This window comes from Mytilus galloprovincialis, chromosome 14 (assembly GCF_965363235.1).
Source record: "Mytilus galloprovincialis chromosome 14, xbMytGall1.hap1.1, whole genome shotgun sequence".
Lineage (NCBI taxonomy): Eukaryota > Metazoa > Mollusca > Bivalvia > Mytilida > Mytilidae > Mytilus > Mytilus galloprovincialis.
This window is the reverse complement of record NC_134851.1, coordinates 24,175,381-24,198,144: the sequence shown is the minus strand read 5'-3', so window position 1 is coordinate 24,198,144 and position 22,764 is coordinate 24,175,381. Positions and strand designations below refer to the sequence as shown.

Here is a 22,764-nt window from a genome sequence, read left to right as displayed (position 1 = left end):
CGTAAAAGAAAATAGGACAGCACAATAATAGAAATTGTGTGTGAATTTTTTATCACCTTCACGGTAATAAAGGAAATTTCGAATGTTAAACATTTCATTTTTACATTATTTGATGTTCTAGTAAATTTCGTGTTTCTAATACTTTAGAATGATTATTTCAAGAGTCAAAAACAAACACCAGAATCAGTTAATTCCAGGAACGTTTCATCAGGATATGTTCTATTTTTGTTTTTGGTTTGTTTATTTTTATTTTCAAATCTGTTCGGATACTGAACATAAATTTGTCTGGTGAATTCAACAAAGAAATCTACCATTTTGCTTTTTTGGTCAAAGCATCTATCATACAAAAAAAAAAAAAAAAAGAAATAATACATAGGTATTTCTGAACAATTTATACTTTCACTCTTTTATATAACGCTATCGAATGTTTTATAATATTGTGAAAAGTGCGGAATTTTATCAGGGGACTGTTAGAAAACAAATTGTTTGTTTTCATATGATTATCTTCTTCATAACTATTTTTTTTACAGAAAACTGTTATTTCAATTTACTCATGTTAGAGAATAAGAGATTGTATAATCTGTTAATTATTTTCCATCAACAGTTAACTGATATACGTTAATGTTGCAATAACTACACACATATATATCAGCTTGAAACATATTTTGTTTTAGTTTTTTCTTTCAGGGTTTAGATGTATGTCATGTGATTTCTATCACTGCTATTTTCTTAAATGTCTAAAAATGAGGTATCATCTGGTTTGACAGCTAGCAAGTGGCCTAATCAGCAGCATAATTGAGACTTGATATGTACAATTAGTCATTAAATAACTTGCAAAATACTTGTATCTGAAGAGATTTCCTGGTTTTTAGAAATTTAAAATCAAGGATTTATGTCGAAATAGGAAAAACGCAAACTAGTCAAAGCCACACAAGGTCAACATAGCTTAGGGGACTAGCCATTCGCCACCAACGGCAAACCTGACAAAAGAAGGGCGTTGGTGTCAATTGCGATATATTGATTAATAGGCTGATGATGTTTTCGGGAACTATCCATCCACCAGCAACGATATCAGATCAATTCTCAAAACAGGAGGGCAGTCCGCAATACAGTATTTGAAATTAGGAATCAATACGATATTTAAATCGAAGAGTTCGTCCTTCGTATTTTCATATTCATCTTTTTTTACTAAATGCCTATGTGTATAAAATCATTCATCATGCGTCACATTGTTTCGTTATTTTTGTTTTGTTTCAAAATGTATAAACAGCGTTACAAGTTCAATTCTAATGCCATTCTGTATTTAATAATTATTATAAGATTAATATTATACTTCCTTACCAAAAACGTTGACAGTTCAAGTTGTTACATTATAAAACAAAGTGCACCCAAGTAGAAAAGGAATAACAAAATATCTTCACTTTATTTCAAGCCTCATTAGATTTACCAATTATACAATGAATGTGTCCTCGCTTGTAACTGATTCCTATAATTATTATTAATACTATTAATTATTCATGGATGTATCTGATACTTATAGAACATCATCTAGATTTTATAACGGTGATTTATTGTCAGCTTCTAACACACTTTTTACAGATGAGAGCAGATATGTTTCTCGTGCCGTTCCCTTTTTACGAATGTCACCTACCAAATAAGTGTAGTAACCGGGTTTATACTATCATAGTAAAATGACGGATGCCACATGTGTAGCAGGATCTAGAAGAATGATACTAGAGTCCGTGTATCTATAAAAGCCATAAACCATTGTTAATCAAGTCCGAGTCGTATCATTTAAAAGATTAAAAGGTGCAAATAAAAAAAAAGTTTACTATGTTTAGCATATCGATTCTGTCCATTAATTTGTATTGGTTATCGTCGTATCTAATGAGGAACAAAGGATTATTGTTACATAACGGTTTTTGGTCTGAAGCACATTAGTTCTGAAAAAGCTCGTGTTCATTTCCTAGACTAATTGTAAACTGGATATTTAAAAAACAGACAATTGTGTTTGCTATCAGTGTGGTTCTGTATAAACCTGGATTCTTTCATTTTGTTGAATGTGTTTACAGATGTGTTGTATTTAACCTTTTCTTATTTCGTTTGTTCTTAGCGTTCTGTGTCCTATTACTTAGTAGACTGTTTTGCTTTCTACGTGTTTTTAATTGAGCATCATGAATAAATGTTATAGTACTAAGAAAACTAAGAATTAAGAATGCCAGCTTATTTGAAAATCATAATTTGACGGTTTCAGCGGTACATGCGGTACTAACAAAGTTTTCGTAAATAAATAGTTCTCAAAACTATGCTGATTTACCGTCTGGTTGCTTACCGTAAGATCTTTTTTATTTGATTTATGTCACCTGTATAACAAATGTATCGTGGGACTTTCCTTGCTAAGTTTCGTATAACAATGAGCAAGAATCAAAATTATATTAACCGATGACCTTACAATTTATAGTAAACCTGAGGTCATGAACCCCATATGAAATCTGTTATAACGAGCATTAGCGATAAAACATGTTAAGGGCAATACAATTGTAGACTCCCCTCATTTACGTTTGTTGCATTTATCGAAGAATGTTTCATGATTGGGTTTTATTCGGTGACTTTCTATTTTACTTCAAAGTTATTTTCCGTTCGAAGATGTTTCATTCGGATGACATTTATGAATAAGAAAGGATCATGTTTCTTCTTTATTGTTTACAGTCGTCACTTTAGCAAAAGTAGCGTGAAACAAAAAGAAAAAGCAATTATTTTCATTACATCTGTTTTAAATCTGTCCGATGTATAAAAAAACATCACGTAGGCGTTGTTACTGATTTGTTCACTTTTATTAATAAAACTGAAAATAAATCATATCTTTGCCGTTTTGCATTCTATGGAATATTTCGGTTAAATTAAAAATAATATTATAACAAGTTCGTGCCTCCATGGTACATTACTCTTTTATAAAGAAATTGAAATAAACTCATCAAAGATGTCTGTATTTTATGTAAGTACTCCAGACTTGCGTTTTGTTTTGAAAAGACTGACCACTGACGATCAAATAAAAAAAAAGGTAACAGACAGAAACAAAATGGAAGTTCAAGACCATTTGGGATTCAAATTTTTTTTAGAGTGTCGCTAATCACAGCTTTTGCATTTAAAAAAAATAAAGACTTGTTCACATTGTATTTGATTAGTCTTTTTCATAATGAATAAGTCTATTGTTATCCAGCTATTTTGTGTTTGTAAGCAATTCGTGTATCACAAAACTCCTCAAACATGTAAAAGAGAGGGGAAAAATACCAGAGGGACATTGAAATTTAGAAGTTGGAAATTGACTTAAAACGACATGGCTAAAAATGACTATCATCAAGCTGCGTTTCCCAATAAACCTTACAAAATTAATAAAATGTATCTTAAGATTACTGAATGTTTATGACTAACAACCAATTGGTAATATCTTCTGTAAAACTAGATCCAGGTTAATATATACATGATATAAAATGAATTTCAAAAGTATAATCTATACATTCTTTAATAAATGCAAGTCAGCAGATACTAGTTCTGTAAAATGTGATGAAACTCTCTATCTATACGTGTTTAATTATATATCTAAGGGTATCTTAAGTCTGTCGATATCAATGTCTTACCTCCAAGCATGCAAATCTAAGGAATGTACAACAAGATTAACAAGGCATCTTAATGTCGGAATTCATGTAGTTTTTGTTGTAAGGACGTCATTATACTGTGTCGTCATCATTAAAAAGAGCCCATTACATAACATTTTTTTTTTACAGAAAACAAGTTACAATATGGAATTTCATAACAATACAACGACACATAGTAATCACAGCAATGGAACGAGTTATACATCAGAGCATTATAAGGTAAGTTCAAACGAGCATCAATGTCTTCTATCATCAACCATAAAAATTGCCCGAAACTAAAAAAAATAATCTGCAAAAATAGCAAGATGGTTGAATTAAAAAGTTGACTCCTACCAGGAGTTATTGCTTTTGAATTACAAATTTTATTTTATTATTAACCAAAATTCAAAGAGAGTCAAATGATCGAAATTGTCTATCGACTATTTATGACCGAATGTGTACTTACATGAGCAAAACGACGGGTGCTCCGTGTGAACTAGAATCTGCTAAATCTTTCAAGGTACACAAGGTCTGTGGTGGGCTCCGCATTGCTATGTATTAAGTTTTTTTTCCATGACTCTTGTATATCCTTGTGTGTCTTTCCATCGTTTTCTCATTCATTAGCTATAAACCAAGGAGTACTTTACCATTTTTTACATAAAAAAATGCCCGTACCAAGTCAGAAATATGACAGTTGCTATCCATTACTTTTAATTTGTTTGAGTTTTTTTAGTTAGCCGTTTAATTACAGACCTTCCGTTTTGATTTTTTTTTTTCGGAATTCGGTATTTTTGTTTTTACTTAAATTTGAGGACGACTATGTTGCAACGAATTAATCGATCAGCATTGTTGTATTACTATGAAAATGAAAACAATATAAGATGTAAGAAAACACCTAATAAGTTGAAAACTGATACAGTAGAACTTAGACATTGATTTGACGGAGATCTGTAAATTGATATTTTTTTTGGCGTTTTGGGCTTCTCCTTGTGATTTTAGCCTTCGACTTTTTTTATGAATTATATATTCTGTTTTATTTTGTTTTGAATCTATATAAAATATACCAATTAGTCGCTGCGGTAGAGGTCATTAAACTGATGCAACTTAAAGAAACCATCAATCAACCAATCAAACAATACGTCAATTTGCCGTATAAATTTGTCTGTAAGTTTATCTTGGTCACAAATATCACTCTAAAACATGTTTAATAAATGTTGTTGAAGGAAAGGGAACTGATTTTCGTAATTCTAAGAGCTATCGATATATTTTCCATTAAATTATAAACCGATTAACCCAGATACCGAGATTTGTTTTTTCTCAACCGATTCATTTATGACTATTGAACAACGGTAGATTACTGTTGCCTTTCGTTATATCAATATGTCATTGTCTAAATCGACCTTTCTCGTTGTATCTTCTATTTAATTTCACAGGGCTTCACTAAAATATAGTGTTGATATCAATTATTCAAATAACTAACTAACATGTACGGAATGATAAAAGGCAACCAATCAGAAGGTTAATCACTACGTATTTGCACATCAACATATAACAACATAAAATGTAGTAAACTATAGCGTTTTGAAATCTCAATCTCACTCCTCTAAATTTAAAGAAGACTTATGTTTGGTTTGTCTCTTCTCAAAGTTATGCTAAATGTGAGATCAAGCAGATTTAATATTGCGATTTCAGGCACCAATTCAGATCAACAGCTTTATTTTTGTTTTGGTTTGCATATTCCTGTTTTTATTTAACCATATGTTATCTGTATATGGTATGTAATACGAAACGTGTGTTAACTTGAAATATGTGTAATGTATGTATTACATATGCAATATATGTTTTATCTATGTAATATGTGTATTTACTATGTTATATGTGTTGTAACTTTGAAATATTGGTATTAAATATCATACAATTTGGTTTTGTAGGTGATTTTAAAATGGATCTCATTTGTGATTTTCCTTGGAATTATATCATTCAATTCACTTGTTATCGTGTTGTTACTATCAAGAAAGAAGAAGACGAGGATGGGATTTTTCGTTTCTAACCTTGCAATATCAGGTATTCCTATTATTTCTAACATCTTCGACGAGTGCGAAATTATTAGGACATAGAGCAAATATATTGAACATTCAAGTGTTTTTTTTGTTACATGTAATAACTGGTTTTCCAATGTTATAAAAAACGGATCGATTTTCAAAAAGGAAGGATAAATAATAACAGAAAAAACCGAGATTAAAAAAAAAAAAAATAAAAAAATAAAAAGATCAAACATTGTCACAAAAAGAAAAAATATATTTAAGAACATCAAAGATATGTAATTGTATTCCTTGAAAGTAAACTATTTCATGCCCCAAACATAAGTATCTGGCGTATCAGTTTATAATCCTGGTACCCTTGATAACTATTTTGTACCATTCGATTATTTATCAACCCTGCAAAGCCATTGCTATTTTTTTCTAATTGTAACCTTTTTTGGTTTTGCAGATCTCTGTCTTGGACTCTTTTATGTTTTTCCAGAGTTAGTTTTCAACAAATTTGGAGTTCCCTGGAACAGATATGTCTGTTATATTGTGTACGCATTTTTATCACAGTGGGCCGTTTATGTGTCTATATATGCGATAGTTGTAATGTCTATAGATAGACTCTACGTTATTGTGAGACCTTTATCTGCAGCCTCTAAAGGAAAAAAATATCGATTTGGTTTGGCATCAGTTGCATGGATAACTGGAGCAGTTCTTGCTGTACAGTACGCTGTTCACATTATATCGTGGAAGACAGTTTGTGTTCATTTTATTCCATACATGGAGGTGAGTTTAATAGATCTGATGGGATTTGTGGTGCACTAACTTATTTTGTGAGATTATTATATTGTGACTTTTAATTAGGCTGCTGCGTTAAAGTGTGTTTTTTTTTCACCAAAAATATTGACCGTACCCCACTTCTTGAAAGCTCCTTTTTGAAAATGATAAAAACTCCATTTTGCAAATGATAAAAGCTACTTCTTGCAAATGACAAAATATTAGCCTATCTTACCTTATGTATTTTTATTGAGATGTCGACGTTTTCAATAAACTGAAGTTTTTCCAATCGGTAAAAAAATATTTTTGGATGGAGGTGTTATATAGAACTCTCTCTATAATATTCACTATATAAAAGAACGGTAAAATAGCCGGAAATCAAAGTATGGACTGTATTTATATAAAAACATTCGCATGTCGTCTTTCCCTTGAACATCAATAGAATACATCTTATCGAAAATATACTGAAACGTCATGGCTAAAAAAAGAAAAGCCAAACAGACAAATATAAGTACACACATCACAACATACAGTGTATAACACCAAAGAATGAGTGTAACAAATTCAATCAATAACTTGGGTTGATTTCAGGTTGTTAATTTCATAACTTCTTTACTTACATAAAAAATAAATCACAAATATATACATGTATGATTGCCAATGAGACAACAATCATTCACAAAATGTCATATAATTGTATGTAATCGACTATAGGCAACTGCATATTTTCGACTGTTCCTGACTTCTATTGATCTTTAATAATAATAATGCTTAGCCGTGTTCAATGAAATAAACTGATTGTTTGATATATCACGAGATATAACCCTTACAGTTGGCCCGACATTGATATACATACTAGTTCTAATATGCGTTTATTCAAATGGGGTCTTATCTTTCATTTCAGGCAATGATATATATTGATGCTACAATTATTATAATAATTCCAGTAATAATCATCGTTATATGTTATACTGGTATAATAATCACAATACGTAGACGGGAAAAACGTGGATTCATTCCGGCAAACAGAAGCGATACAGGTAATAATCTACAATTGATTTATTATCATAGTTTTGTAAACATGTATATTTACTTTCCTTAATATGGCATACATTGAAAGAAAAGGAGTAATACTATTACAAGCAAATTATTCGGTGCAAATTATTCATTTGTATACTATATCAATATAGGTAGTTTGAATCGGATTGGAAAGTTATGTATTTAGAGTAATGGGTGTTCCAATTGCACGTATACATTTGCCATGCTCTGTATAAAACCTGGCTTTTATAACTTTGAACCGAACATATAACCGATGTTAGAATGAATGAACAACATTTATCAAGCCATCTTTCAGTTTCCTGCTAAAACAAATTAAACACATGTTTCTATCATACAAAATACACTTGATAAATCCGATAAATTGATTATCATATTTATATTGAAAAATACCAGTACAGCTGCTCGATAAAATGTGAAGCCCCTTTTGCACGTTCGTGGCGCTCCATTGACAATAAGCTTCATGTCGTGTCTTGCAGCTGTAAATTTGCAATATCAATATGCAGACACCTTAAGAACAGGTATTTATCATGTTTTTCTCTGCTAAAAGTTTCAGTAAGTACTCTTTTAGGGAAAGAAATATAGCTTTTAGAGGAGTACCCTGTTTTACATGTTTTACCACATTAAAATGAAACTTTTAACACGGTGTTACTACATGACTGTATTCAATCTAGCAAAAAAGGGTTTGCGGGAAATTTTAAAATATAGAAATAAAAATTGAATACAATAAACTCATCATAGATGCCAGGACTAAATTTTGTATATACGCCAGACGCGCGTTTCGTCTACAAAAGCCTCATCAGTGACGCTCGAATCCAAAAAAGTCAAAAAGGCCAAATAAAGTACGAAATTGAAGAGCACTGAGGACCAAAATTTCTAAAAGTTTTGCCAAATCCAGCTAAAGTAATCTATGCCTGAGGTAGAAAAGCCTTAGTATTGTAATAATTCTGAGTTTTGTAAACAGTAAATTTATAAATATAACCATATCAATGCTTATTCATGTCAGCACAAAAAGTGCTGACTACTGGGCTGGTGATACCCTCGAGGAAATAAATCTCCACCAGCAGTGGCATCGACCCAGTGGTAGAAAATAAACTCATCATAGATACCAGGACTAAATTTTGTATATACGCCAGACGCGCGTTTCGTCCACAAAAGACTCATCAGTGACGCTCGAATCCAAAAAAATAAAAAAAGGCCAAATAAAGTACGAAGTTTAAAAGCATTGAGAACCAAAATTTCTAAAAGTTTTGCCAAATACAGCTAAGGTAATCTATGCCTGAGGTAGCATTGCATTGTCTGAGGTCTCATCTTATGTCTCGCAGGGCAAATACTTTATAATGTGTGCCATTATTTAAAGAGTTCCAATTACACAGCCCGACTATGTAAACTAAATAAAAATGTAGGAGTTCAAGTTTCAGAAATATTTTTATTTTTACAGTTGCTACAGATGAAGTAATTCCGAAGGATAAGGTTATTTCAAATGCAAAAATCAAGACTATAAAGCTACTCCTAGTTGTTGTGTGTGGTAAGTGAAACTTTCTATGATTCCTTGAATCACTCACAATTAAAATTGCTATTGATCTTATATCTTATGCTTTAATTGTGGGCAAATAACATAAATATTCATTGATGAATTGATCTTACGCAATAGCAAAGTATATTCATACTAAATGGTAATGTCAAAAGTAAATGAAATATCAGATACACAGATGAACTATCTATTTACTGGCCCTTCGAATGGTTTAGATGCTGGATCATTTAAACAAACTTTATGTTTAAAATCATTTGAATCAAATAACTGCAAAGGTTTTCTGCACAAGTGAATTATTCCCGTCCACATAACACTGCACAAGTTACCAAACAAGAAAGCGGTCAGCTGTGTTTAGTTCATTTGCTATCCGTAATAAGCAATTTTACTCGCATAAACTATTTGAAAATTTATAGTAAAAAGATTGCCTTACATTTTGATATGTAATTCTTTCACTTCAATTTCCTTGTAAAACTCTCTACAAGGAAAACAACACCCTTTTTTAGAATCAAATTTCTTAAAGATTTTATTTTTCTATTTCAGTTTATATATTATGTTGGACGCCGATATTTGTAGATGCATATTTACAGTTTTATGCAGATATAAAAGCCGGATTTATATATAATGTGTTGTATACATTTGCACCATTGAATAGTTTTGCCAATCCATTAGTGTTTTTGATATTTAATTTTAAGATGTTTCGATCGAAAAAGAAAAAGACGGATTCTCATTTAATTCACATGAATACAGTGAAAACATCATTAGGTTCAAAACGTCATCATTAACGTGGAATACAGTGAAATCTGCATTACATTTAAACGTCATCTTTAGCATGGAATACAGTGAAAACTTCATTAAGTTCAAAACGTCATCTTTAACCTGGATGCCAGTGATTCCTTCATTAGGCTCAAAACGTCATATTTAACGTGGAGTACATTGAAACCTTCACTAGGATCGAAACGTCATTTTTAAAAGTTATAATTAAGTGAAGTGTTCATTTAGCAATTAGGCAACAATAAAGGAAAGTGATTAACACGGACTAAGGTTCATAACGTAATTATTAAAAGTTTTATATAAGTGAAGTGTCTATTTAGCAAATAAAGCAAACATGCAACTTTAAAAGAAAAGTAATTAATACGAACAAAGTCTGAACATAATTTATTTTATTCTTTGACTATACCAAAGGATGAATAATCCACATGAATAAACTCATTCAATATCGCTAATTGGCACTGTTATAGCGATAAAAAAGAAAAAAGAAAAAAAAACAAATAGCAACGATTTACATGTCAGAATTACTGGACACATAATTACATAGATTTCACCAAACAACTGGAGGTGATCAAATGTGTCTCGCAAGGATTAATATATCATAGCTGTCTGAAATCGGCATCAAATGAATAGCTGTTCTGAGCGTGCGACATGATCTTGGAAGAAAATTAAATAAAAAGTGACATCGAAATGCACTGCAGATCGTGCAGTTATTTCACGAAATAATAATTGTAAGGTACATGTTGTATACACATAGGTAACAATTTTTTTTACAATACTTTCATTTTAATCAATACTAAAACAACGACTTATTTGTAATCTTTCTATCTTTTTAACACCTTTTTTGGCGGAGTGAAACTAAGTTATTTCAATACTATATTGTTTTCATTATTTTATAGAAGATTTGTATTACCAATAAAAATGTTTAACGAATGATATTTTGGAAACTTATTTGCAATGATTATTTACAAGCCTGCCATCTTGATAAAGTAAAATATTGAGATGCAATCGCTTTTGAAAATACGACCAGCTTGTTCTTGCAAACGATTGTAGGCGAACTAACTTTTTGGTAATATAGCAATCAAATGACCGTAAATTAATTAGAAGGCACAGAAGGTTTTAATGTCACGTGGTCCGAATTTAGCGTCCCTCAGCAATTTTGAATATGGTAAAAGATCTTTTTGTTCATGTTTTAGATCAAATATACTCTCTTGCACTCACAGAAAATATAGAAAGCTATAAAATAAAAAAAAATATAAATATATCAAGGACTTTAATGGTTTATACTCGTTTCTACCGCTGTTATGTAAATAAACTCATCATAGATACCAGGACTAAATTTAGTATATACGCCAGACGCGCGTTTCGTCTACAAAAGACTCATCAGTAATTGATTCTCACCCTCATGTGTAGATAAAAAGAAGGATATGTCGGAGTGATTTTATAAAGCAAATTTAATTACATAACAAAGGATAAAAATATGTTAACTCATGTAAAATGCAGTTTTTTCCCATATTACAGAATGCTTGAAACTGTTCATAAAGGGATAGCAATATTCTCAAATTGCTCATCTAATAATTTGCATTGTGTGTTAATGATTGGTCGTGTACAAGTACTCCTCCACTGAAATAAAAAAAAAGCTACATTAAACATGTTAAAGTGTCATATTTAGAGACTATATCCAATTAGGTCGATAGTAATGCTTCCTAAGCTACATGTTAAAATATACATTTCTATAAAACATGTGTGATACAATATCGTTCAGATTTTGATGTCTATATTCGAAGTTTTGCTTTTATTTTTTAATAAGATTGTTGCTTTAAATCTTCAAGCGTATGTATTTCATGAAGCTTGTATATTTATCTAAATCATTGATTTTATTGATTTATCTCTGATAATCAACTTCTATATTCGATATAACAACAGACGACAAACTTTTAACTAACATTTGTAATTAGGCAAACTTTAAACAAAACTTTGCCTTAATTAAAAAAAATATTTGTTAACGGTTACAAAACATAATCGATGGTTAATTATTTCAAGAAATAAAAATCAAATAGTGAATCATAAACGAAACCAACCTTAATTCACCAGATACGCATTTCGACTAGTAATGTCCACTTAGTAATGCTCGAGGCCAAAATATTTAAAAATCTGCAATTAAATTCAAATGTCAAAGAGCTTATCACACCAAAATTACCCAAAGTAAAACCAAATCAGGACACGGAGCCAGTGATTTGCAGGACAATGAAAATTGTAAAGTAAAATATAATTAGTTGTCAAAGGTACCAGTATTATAATTTAGTACGCCAGACGCGCGTTTCGTCTATAAATTCAAACAAGTATAAAGTTGTCCAGCATTCAGAACTCACAATTCCAAAAAATATGTACCAAATATGGCCCGGTTATCTATCCTGGGATACAAAAATCCTTAGTTTTTTTTAAAGTTTTGTCAACAGGAAATTTATTAAAATGGCCTATTATTTGATATTCATGCCAAAACTGAAATTCATAATACTGAGCTGGAGATACCCTAGGGGACGAAACGTCCACCAGCAGTGGCATGAACCCAGTGGTGTTAATAGTTATCAAAGGTACGTGGATTATAATTCAATACGCCTGACGCGCGTTTCTTCTACATACGTCTCATCAGTGACGCTCAGATCGAAATAGTTATAAAGCCAAACCAGTACAAAGTTGAAGAGTATTGAGTATCAAAAATTTCAAAAGGCTTATGCTAAACCAATTGGTGGTGGTTTAGAAAACTTACATGCCTTTTGAAGTACATGTTTTAACAATATACGCATGAACGTGGTTTCTGTATTAATATAAGAAGATATTGTTTAAGTTCCAATGAGACAACTCTCCATCCAAGCCACATTCTTTTTTAATATGAACTATTTTAAATCAAAGTCAGTGTACGGTCTTCGACACGGCGAGTCGGCTCGCACCGAACAGAAAGATATAAAGGACTCTAAAATGACTAATCTTAAAAAATTGCCTTGCTTTCCAGACTTAGCGTTCCACACTAGAGATTGGTTACGTTAACAAGCATTTATTATCCACTTTATCAACCTCAATGTAGTAAGAGTGTAATTTGAATATGGATAACGGTTGTGACGACAATCGTTCCTTTTATCAATACACGTGCGTGTAGTCATTTTAGACGTCACGGTGTGATTACGCTTTATTTCAAGAAACACGAGAATGTTACCGTCTCGGGACTTCAACGGTAGATTCAAAGATGATTCAAAATAATTCAACTCTTAGCAATAAACTATTCAATAAGACTACTTATTTGTTTCCATTCGCAAAAACTTTGAGCATTACCAATGTATTTACGTATTTATAATCATATTATGATATTACTATTTTTGATGACATCATAATTATTAGAACAAAACGCTGGCAACGTTGATTCATTAATACCCAACCCCCTTTTTGCCCAATGAAAAAAAAAAACATTATGTCTACCGCTATAAGCAATGATCAGATGATGAAAAAGCAAGATTTTTAAGTCTGTCTTTTTTAATGACTTCATATAGTTATACTGGGAAATGAAAAAAATATGACATTTTCATTTCATATTCTCCTAAATTAGATTAAATGAAAACTTGTTGGAGTAAACACCTGAACATGATTTCAGACATCAGACATCTTTGTTTCAAATTCATCAACTATAAATAATCCACAAATGTTACAAAACATATCTTTCATTGATCTCTTTCTAGAGTAACACATACTTTTAAGATTATACAAGTATTTATTTGCTTTGATCTCTTGTATACTATTAAGTTAAAAAAAGATTATCGTCTGAAGATCCTTTTAGAAACGTTACGAGGAATACAAAATATTTTATACACGTGTACTACGAAATGTTATTTTGAAAAGTACATTACATGTGACCTGTACCTTTAAAACGGGTTTCTGTGACTCACATTTGAATATAATGCGGATCATCGACCGATACATATATCTATGTATGTGAAGTTGGCAGTCGGTTCAATATTCAAATTTAGTTTAAAATCATAAAAAAATTGATAGAATTAAAAGCATGCGTTTCATAGTTTATATGCGTGAACAGAACAGAAATAGTTTTTTTTGACTCCTTGAAGCTATCGTATAAACATTTGTGGTGAGCCCCCCCTCCCAAAAGGAAAGTACAATGAAAACCTATGAGAGACTGCTTAAATGACGAACATAACGTTTATTTTTTTCCAAGTAAATAATCCAAGAGAAATGTTTACAGTATCAACAAAATGTTAACATTGTTGTTTTTATAAGAAAAAAAATGTGTAAAATAATTATGTAAACATCTATACGCTGTATAGGCATATAGTGGTACTAATAAACTTTCAAGTGAATATAAAAAAGAAGGTGTGGTATGATTGCCAATGAGACAACTATCCACAAAAGACCAAAATGACACAGACATTAACAACTATAGGTCACCGTACGGCCTTCAACAATGAGCAAAGCCCATACTGCATAGTCAGCTATAAAAGGCCCCGATAAGACAATGTAAAACAATTCAAACGAGAAAACTAACGGCCTTATTTATGTAAAAAAATGAACGAAAAACAAATATGTAACACATAAACAAACGACAACCACTAAATATACAGGCTCCACTTACTTGCGATCAAAGTAACCTGACTTACAGTTCTTGTTGGTTATCTTTGTAGTATAAGTATATGTAGCCTTAAACTTTTTTAAAACACTTTTATGATGGATTTACAAGAAATAAACAATAACTTAAGATAAACACATTTTGTCGCTGATGGTGCTATTGATCGTATGTGTTCATTTTGTAAAATCTAAAATATATTCTTTCCTTCATAAATAGACGTGTCTTACATTTTCCGTGTTATTTATTTAACAAATTGTACTAGAAGCATTTATTAACTGTTGTTTATACTACCTAGATCTATTGTCTCTGTGGAAGTTATCTGATTTGTTGATTGCTGTGATAATTGATGTAATAGTCTCAGCTATCAAAGGGTTAATATTGCATTAAATGCTCTTCATAGACGTGAGACTGAGTTGTAAATCTATTAAACAATGGAACATTGCTTATAAAAAAAATTCAAGAAATCAAATGTAGAAGGATAATAAAATACAGATTAAATTACCTTTTGAATATTGGCTAATTCAAAACAAGTATACACAGTTTTAAAATTTAAAATTTATAAGTTTATAATTTTTTTCATTTTTTTTGTTTGTTTTTAGGTTGGTAGCAATTTAAAAATACAATTATTTCCTGACTCTATTTCAAATAAAACACCAGACGGAAAAGTAAACATAAATAGTGTTATACTTCGATAAAATGGTAAATACTGAAATGTTTGTTTCAAATAACGATGTCATTGCATTACATCTGTTCACTATTTGTAATTATAAATTAAATGCCTACACATGTTAACAGGTTGTTTGATGCACAAATAAAAATGTATTAAATGTTAGACTATCTGTATTCGAAGACCTACATTCGAGATGAAAGATTTATACAGTTAGATAATGATCAATCAGTATTAATCAATGTTAATAGTCTAAACATTTCAACTTATGTAAATGTCAGTGTTATTTGAGGTTATAATAACAATCAAGATATACAGTGTATAGACAAAGTTTTATGTAGGGTACATATCTTTAAATTAATTGCAATTTGTAATGTATTGACATCAACAATAAACATTCTACTATGTCTGTTCATTCAGTTGTTTTTTAGGCTTTATGATTAGAAACCGGAATTAAAAATTAGCCTAAAAGATTGTATACCTTATATCCTTTTCTGTGTAATGACCTTTTACCCTCTGCATATATATGACACTGTTGATACATTTTATAATGAACAATGTTGTCAGTTGATAAAGCCAAAAAAACAATGTCTGACCTCGACGTCAGACAATAAGAAGTAATAGCTTTTGACATTAATAAACAACACATATTCTTTTCAAACACTTGCTTCTGTAGTTGTAATTCTTATCGTTAGCGTAAGATAATATTCATTGAATTGAAGAGGTTAATCTGATTGGGTTACACTTAGTTTCTATTCATCTGCTGCTATTGGTTCACCTTAAGGCATTCAAAACCTTGAGTGATCTGTATTATTAATTTCCACTAATTCATTATGTCCTTTTGATTTGTTTTTATTACGTCTTGAATTAAATATGTTGTAATGTGAAGCAACTGTTAAGCTAGTTTACTTCAGGGGAAACAAACAGCTTGATACTGTGCACTAATTACCTAAATTATTTGGTGAATGATATTTCTTTCTAGATCAAATCCGATTAATTTCGGAATGTCTACCGCCAAAACTGGCGTTAGGTCATTTTTATCTCGGTTATAACTGCCGTTGATAGAAATGATATTGCAAACGAATAAAACCTCACTGTGATCAATTTCATAAATTGTCTGTTAAGTGGTTCATTAATTGTACATCATTTACATTTCTATAGAGACAATCATATATGTTTTGGCGCACTTGTATGTGTCATTTGCCCTTTCTTGTTTTGTAATTGTGTTTTATGGTTCTTCGACCTATGTTGTCCGCTACTACAAAATAAAGGCAGCTGTAATTTAAGTATGTGATGACACAAACGGCCTTATTTTTTTCCTGCTCCAGATGCGCATTTCGACATAAAATGTATCCAGTGATGTTCGAGGCCAAACTATTTAAAAATCCAAAGCCTTTTTAAAGATACAATGTTAAAACCAAGAAGGACACAAAAGGTTAGCCAAAGCTCCAAATATCTCCCTTTGGTGCAATACTGCCTTTTTTTGCATTAAAATTGAAATATATTTTTGAACTCATCGTAGATCTATAGTTTTTATTGTTGTTTTCGAATAATCTGTACATAACCTAAATAGTTGTAAAAATTTAGAAATTTCTGTATTTAGTTCTTATTTTATTTCGACATTACCTCTATTTCTCTTATTAATTTAACAGAAAAAAAGGACATTAACAAAAATGTATGCTTTTTTCAAAGACAGATTGTGAGCGGAAATGACCGGTGACCACATTTTTAAAATTTTTTTTCTATTAAGTTTAAGATCAAGTTCATTGATAGAAAAATATAGAGAAATTCTATATTAGATATAAAAGGTTGATTTAGACCAGCCAGCCACCTTCACAAGAAAACAATACTGGTGTTTGATAATGCAGTAAATGAAATGTCTTTCTTTGTAAAACCCACTGTTTAACGAAAAATTTGCGTACAATGTCAGTTTTCAATTACACTGAGGGATGCGGTAAAATTTATTCTGACTGTTATAGATTAATTTAAACGTTTAGAAAATTTGCTTTGGCGGGGTTCATGTTCCACAATATTTAGCTGACCATTTGCTATGTCTTGACCTTAGTTTGCTACAAGGATGTCCAATGTGTGAGTTTTATTTTGTAAACATTTTTAAATTATGACTTTTGAGATAAAAAAAAAAAAGAACAGAAGATTTATCAGCAGTCCAATATATATATATATACGTGCGTTTAACAACATGTGCCCTTGGTAATCATGAATAATTGTTTATCTTGCAAGGGTATCCACATTCAATCAATTTTTGACAAATTTTGTCTATGCACTATATTCTAAATCGACATAACTTCCAAAAGGGAATTAATATGTAATCTTCAATGGGTTTTTAAAGGCAGTTCAATGTTTAATCTAGAATCTATTATTTCCCTAGTCTCGTTAAAAAAAACTTGTGTGGTTTGATCATGATAAGTTGATTGTTTTTTCAATGATGTGAGAATGTTTTGATAAATAAGTGATTAAACACTCTACTGACAAGGTTTATAGCTAATTAATCAATCCATGTTGTGTTTTCATCATGTACGCTACCAGCTCATTAATAACATCAATGTTCGTGTCTGATGAATTATCAATATACTATGCCAAAAGAAACAACGAAATGTTGTTTTAGTTCATTAACGAGCTGAAATCCAAAAATTATAATTTTCATGTTTACTTGAAATATATATGCGTGTCATTAGCACTTTGCCTTTGCTCGGTTTTGTATCTAAATTCCAAAAAAAGCAAAATGAACAAAATAAATCGTCAAGCTTACTCTACACATTACAGTATACATGGTATGTTCTGATCTCAAAAATGCATTTGAAAAATATAAATCGCGGTAAAAAACTAAGGGAATAATTAAAGTATTGTCGATAGTAAAATGACGCTAAACCAGTGCGAACAACACGATCTAAAGCATGGTTAACGATGTTTGACTTGTTACAGGACTGTATAGTCGTTATCAAAATTATTCTCTTCAAAAGTTTATCAATACAGTTTAGATTTTTCGAGAATAAATCAATTTAGTTACTAAACACACATGCATCTTAAAGTGACAAGAACGCGTTTAAGTAAATAGTTTAGTTGGTGAAGGAACAAGCATATTTATCTTTGAATGACAGGAAAGAGTAAAGCAAATATTTCATTGTAACTAGACATATATAATATAACTGTTTTTTTTTTACAATATTTTTTTTTTATTGAACATTTTGGAGCTCGTTTTTTTTGTAATTTTACTTTTTAAACTTGGAATACAACCAATATTTGACAGACGTATTTATGCCTTTCAAAAGGTTAAAATTTGTCACTGCCCCATTTAATGATATGAAACCAATTGGAATAATAAAAAAAATATAGGTTATTCAATTCTTAAGAGATACTCAACAAACCTGTTCGATTTTACCTCTGCTTCGTTTATGCTAACAAAGGTTTGTCATATATACAGTTGCTTGTAGTAATTTGATAAAATATACATAATATGCATATGTGCGATAAAAAAGGAATTCGTTATCATATAAATTGCTTTTTACATGCTTATACAAAATGTAAGATTCTATAACATATAATCACATAATGTCGTCATTATTTATAATCAATTAGCTCTCATGAATCAGTGCTATCCGAAAGATATTCATTAATGAATAATGTAGTATAAAAACCTGACATTTCCATGTCAAATTGAGAAATAAATAAATTGTAATTATGTTCTTTTTATTATTCCTGCAAATTTGTCAGTGATTTATGGCTATGTACATTTGTAGGCGTCTCCCTGATATTACGTCTTTTCCTGTAAACGCAATCCAAGATTAGAGCTAAAATTTGAATATATCAATTGTTCTTATCGATCTGCATTCACATTAATTTTGTTAATTATAAACGCCTTCTTTAATTCTATTTTTTGACAAATATCTAATGTTATACAAACACTGAAACATAAACTATTTTTTGTTCTTACAGTCGATGTGTTTCCCTCCGTTTTTGTTTGTGACCTAAAGGTCAAGGTCAAGGCCAGTTTCCCCCTATTTTATCATTTTAAAAACTTTGTTTTGGAAAGCTACTTATCGTTTATATATGCTCTTAGGTTTGAAATTTGTTTGGATGAACTTCAAAACTATGAATTTCAGAAAATGAGTGAGGTTAGGGGGTAAAAGGGCAAAAAAAAAAAAAAAAAAAACGTCAAAAGAAGGGAAAATTACGATTTTTGGACATTGCTTCTTAAGATTTTATACCGTGCACCTACGTGACCCAGAAAGAATATGGCGATTCAGACAGCAAAAACAGTTCTCATGACATTGGAATAAAAACAATCATTGGTCACGTTGGCGCAGGCACTAAACAAATAAAAATTGTTGTAAAAAAACATGCAAAAAATTTGAATAATAACAAAAAGTTAACACCCTCACCTCACCCAGTTGTGAAACATAGTGGTTTTGAATTTCACAGAAACAAACTTCAAACCTCAAGGAATGTTTTAGAATAATAAGGAGCTTTCAAAAACAGAATTAGAAAAAAAATGAAAAAAATAGGGGGGGGGGGGGGGAGGGGCACTAACAGTCCTTATCGTACATTGTCCTTTGTTTTAGTCTAACCGATATATGACTATTCAACAGCGGTATACCAATATTGCATTTAACTACTCTCAGCGTGCAGCTGACATTCTGATTAACCAATTCCTTTTGTTATCATTCTCTTAAAATTTCTAAAATTTAACACGCCTTTTTAATTTAAAAAAATATTGCTTCTCTTTGTAACTTCATTGGATGTTAAAGTGTTGACCGAAGTATATTTTGTATAAAGCTCGGAAGCGCTTCATTCTAAAAATGTGTGCGCACGATTAACGCTTTTAAAACTCTATGAAGTGTCAAAAAGAAGAATGCAATACTTATAATTACATGTTTTTACATAGAATAACATGAATAATGAAAACACGAATTTTATCATTTTTTTTTTATTTTAATTCACCTTTGCACTTTTTGTGAGACCTGGTTTTAACACGAATGAAGTTTTATTGGGTAATGCAATTGATTAAGGAATAACATGCGTTTTGCAGTTAGCCATTCAGAATAACGTGTTATAGTGAAACATACATGCATATCTAATGAAATTATAAAACTATAACAATTGACATGTCCACAAATGCCAAGAAGTTAATGGAAACAAATCAAATATCATATTATGAGAAACAATTGTACTTGTATGAGATAAAAAGTGTGTTTTAAATGACATGATTTGATTTATCAAGCTTAAAATATTAATTATCACCTATTTAAACTAACATTTTTGTATAAAATATCGGTCAACCAATTTGTAAATAGATTTCAATAGCTTTTCTTCAAAACTCTTTTTGATCAGTATTTGTGTATAGAGCACACTCATAATAGTGAAGTCTGTATAGTATGACTCTTCAGGAGTATAACGTTTTAATTGAGATATGTTAACGCCATACGATGGAACAGATGGCATGTGTCCTTCTATTACATTGTAAGATGAGATTATGATACTTTGAATCTTTATTTTTGTTATACATATTTTGTAAATATCGTTGTAAATATCAAAATACAAACCAAAATCAAATAGTTCCTTAGTTTTAAATTCACTCGCTTAAAGTACAAGCGAGCAATTATTGGAATAAAAGACATCATCAGTATATGTTTAAATTGTGTCCTTTGTGACTCCTTTGATGTATCTAACCTTAAACAACAACACATTTTAATTTAAAAAAGGCATATTTTTAATTTTAGTTTCTTGCGTATATTTCAGAGTTTAGTATGACGTCCATTATCACTGAACTAGTATAGATATTTATTTAGGGCTCGCCTGAAGGACGCCTCTGGGTGCGAGAGTTTCTCGCTGCATTGAAGACCTTCTGCTGTTGTCTGTTCTATGGTCGGGTTGTTGTCTCTTTGACACATTCCCCATTTCCATTCTTAAGGTATATGTTCATTCTTCTCATTTGGTACATTTCTAAATGAATTCCAATTGAGATTGAAATTTGATGTATTTAATTCATTTACAAAAATAATGTTTTTTAAAATGAATTTCCTTCTTACATTTATTTTAATGAACATCATGATGTTGATGGGTATTTTTTGTTTCTACTTGTGCTTATTCTAAATATCATGCAATACACATGTTGCTTTTCTTTTTTTCTTATCAACAAATCTAGACAACTTAAATAACTTGTTATCTTAAATTGTTTTCATTTCATAGATCAAGTAGTTTTTATCGTTGCCAGCATGCATTTTTTTCTATTTTGTTAAGAGAAACTAAGGATTAATGTATCGAATTTGATAAATGATTCAATTTTTCGTGAATTCATGGTTAGCTTAATTCTGAATTAATATATAATCCACAATGTAACATAGGGGGCAAATTTGGGTGTTTCAATCACAAAACTAATGCAGAATAGAGCACGATCAGCGTACTCTTTTGGAGCACCTAATATCATTTTTGGTATGTTGGTGTTGCTGGGACTTTCGTATTTAGTGTATTGTTGACTTGTTTGGTTTTTTCTTCGTCTAATTATGTTTAATGTATTGTAACTTTTCTTCAACTGATGCGTTGTGAATGATTTAGCAGCATTGGTTGTAAACCGAGTGTAGTTGTGATGCTTATAAAATGAATACTATTAGCATCGTTGTGTTCTCGCTGAAATTGTTGAAATGCCTAATACCTGTTAGTCGTGAAACTCACATTGTATTTACTCCAAAAATTTTACTGGTCCAATCTGTCATATATTATATTTTTAAAATATGTTCTGTGTCATAACATTCACGACCATTTTTTAAGTAAAACATCAATCGTTTCAATTTTTACAATTACGAATGTAATTAGTGGCATCGCACCTGGTTTGTCGTTTTCAGCTAATCATTTAAATAAATCGTAAATGCAAAACCATACTAGTGCAAAACTTATTATAGGGGCCGGCTGAGGACAACCTCAGTGTGTTGGATTTTCTTGCTGCGATGAAGACCCATCGATGACTGTCAGTTGTTATCTGTTCTTTAGTCGGGTTGTTGTCTGTTTGATATATTCCCGATTTTCATTCTCAATGTTACTGATATCTTAATTTTCAATTGTCAAGACCTTTGTAAAAAAACAATTTACGAATTTAATCAAAATACATGCATACTTTATATACAATACGTAAAGTTGTAACAATGCAAAAGCAATGTGATTTCTAATCAATTAACTGGCACTTAGTACTTAGCTCATCAATGTTAAACATTAATTTCAATTGAATATTGAACGAGTCTAAAAATAAAGTTTAAATTGATAGTTTGTCAAAGAAACTGGAAATGAAGTTAATTAAACTAACGAAATGATTTATAGGTAAACAGCTGATTGTAAAAGTAATTGACAACGCTTGCAATAGTTCAAATGCAATAGACAAAAAAGAAAAATCATAAAAAACAGTGTTAGTGTTGTGCTGATGATTTAAAGATACTTTTTGTATACCTTCAAGAAACATACGTTAGCTTTAATCGAATATGATTGTGTTCAGTTCTTATCAATATCAAACATTACTTGTTCGCTAAAAACTGTTACAAATGTGTGTTGAATTTGTTTTGTTTTTTAATTATAATATAACATGTATAAAATATGAAAAAGTCATGTATTGAAATTATTTTGATCTGCCCCTCACTGATGAGTCTTATATAAGCGAAACGCTT

The 22,764-nt window shown here is 30.6% G+C and overlaps 1 protein-coding gene across 1 annotated transcript; it reads left to right on the top strand.

Annotated features, from left to right (window-relative positions):
- The first annotated feature begins 3,789 nt into the window (after positions 1 to 3,789).
- LOC143058830 (cardioacceleratory peptide receptor-like) lies at positions 3,790 to 10,740 on the top strand. The gene is made up of 6 exons (XM_076232308.1): positions 3,790 to 3,875; positions 5,567 to 5,699; positions 6,126 to 6,448; positions 7,344 to 7,479; positions 8,937 to 9,023; positions 9,570 to 10,740. Exons 1-6 carry the CDS (start codon positions 3,801 to 3,803, stop codon positions 9,809 to 9,811), a joined length of 996 nt encoding a protein of 331 aa, XP_076088423.1. The 5' UTR covers positions 3,790 to 3,800; the 3' UTR covers positions 9,812 to 10,740.
- Positions 10,741 to 22,764: the final 12,024 nt, after the last annotated feature.

Bases quoted from the DNA above. Each gene is read 5' to 3' on its own strand.
- LOC143058830 (XM_076232308.1), top strand. From the start codon at position 3,801: ATGGAATTTCATAACAATACAACGACACATAGTAATCACAGCAATGGA. The intron at 5,700-6,125 runs GTATTCCTATTA...TTGGTTTTGCAG, and splicing joins TTCTAACCTTGCAATATCAG to ATCTCTGTCTTGGACTCTTT. The intron at 7,480-8,936 runs GTAATAATCTAC...TTATTTTTACAG, and splicing joins GGCAAACAGAAGCGATACAG to TTGCTACAGATGAAGTAATT.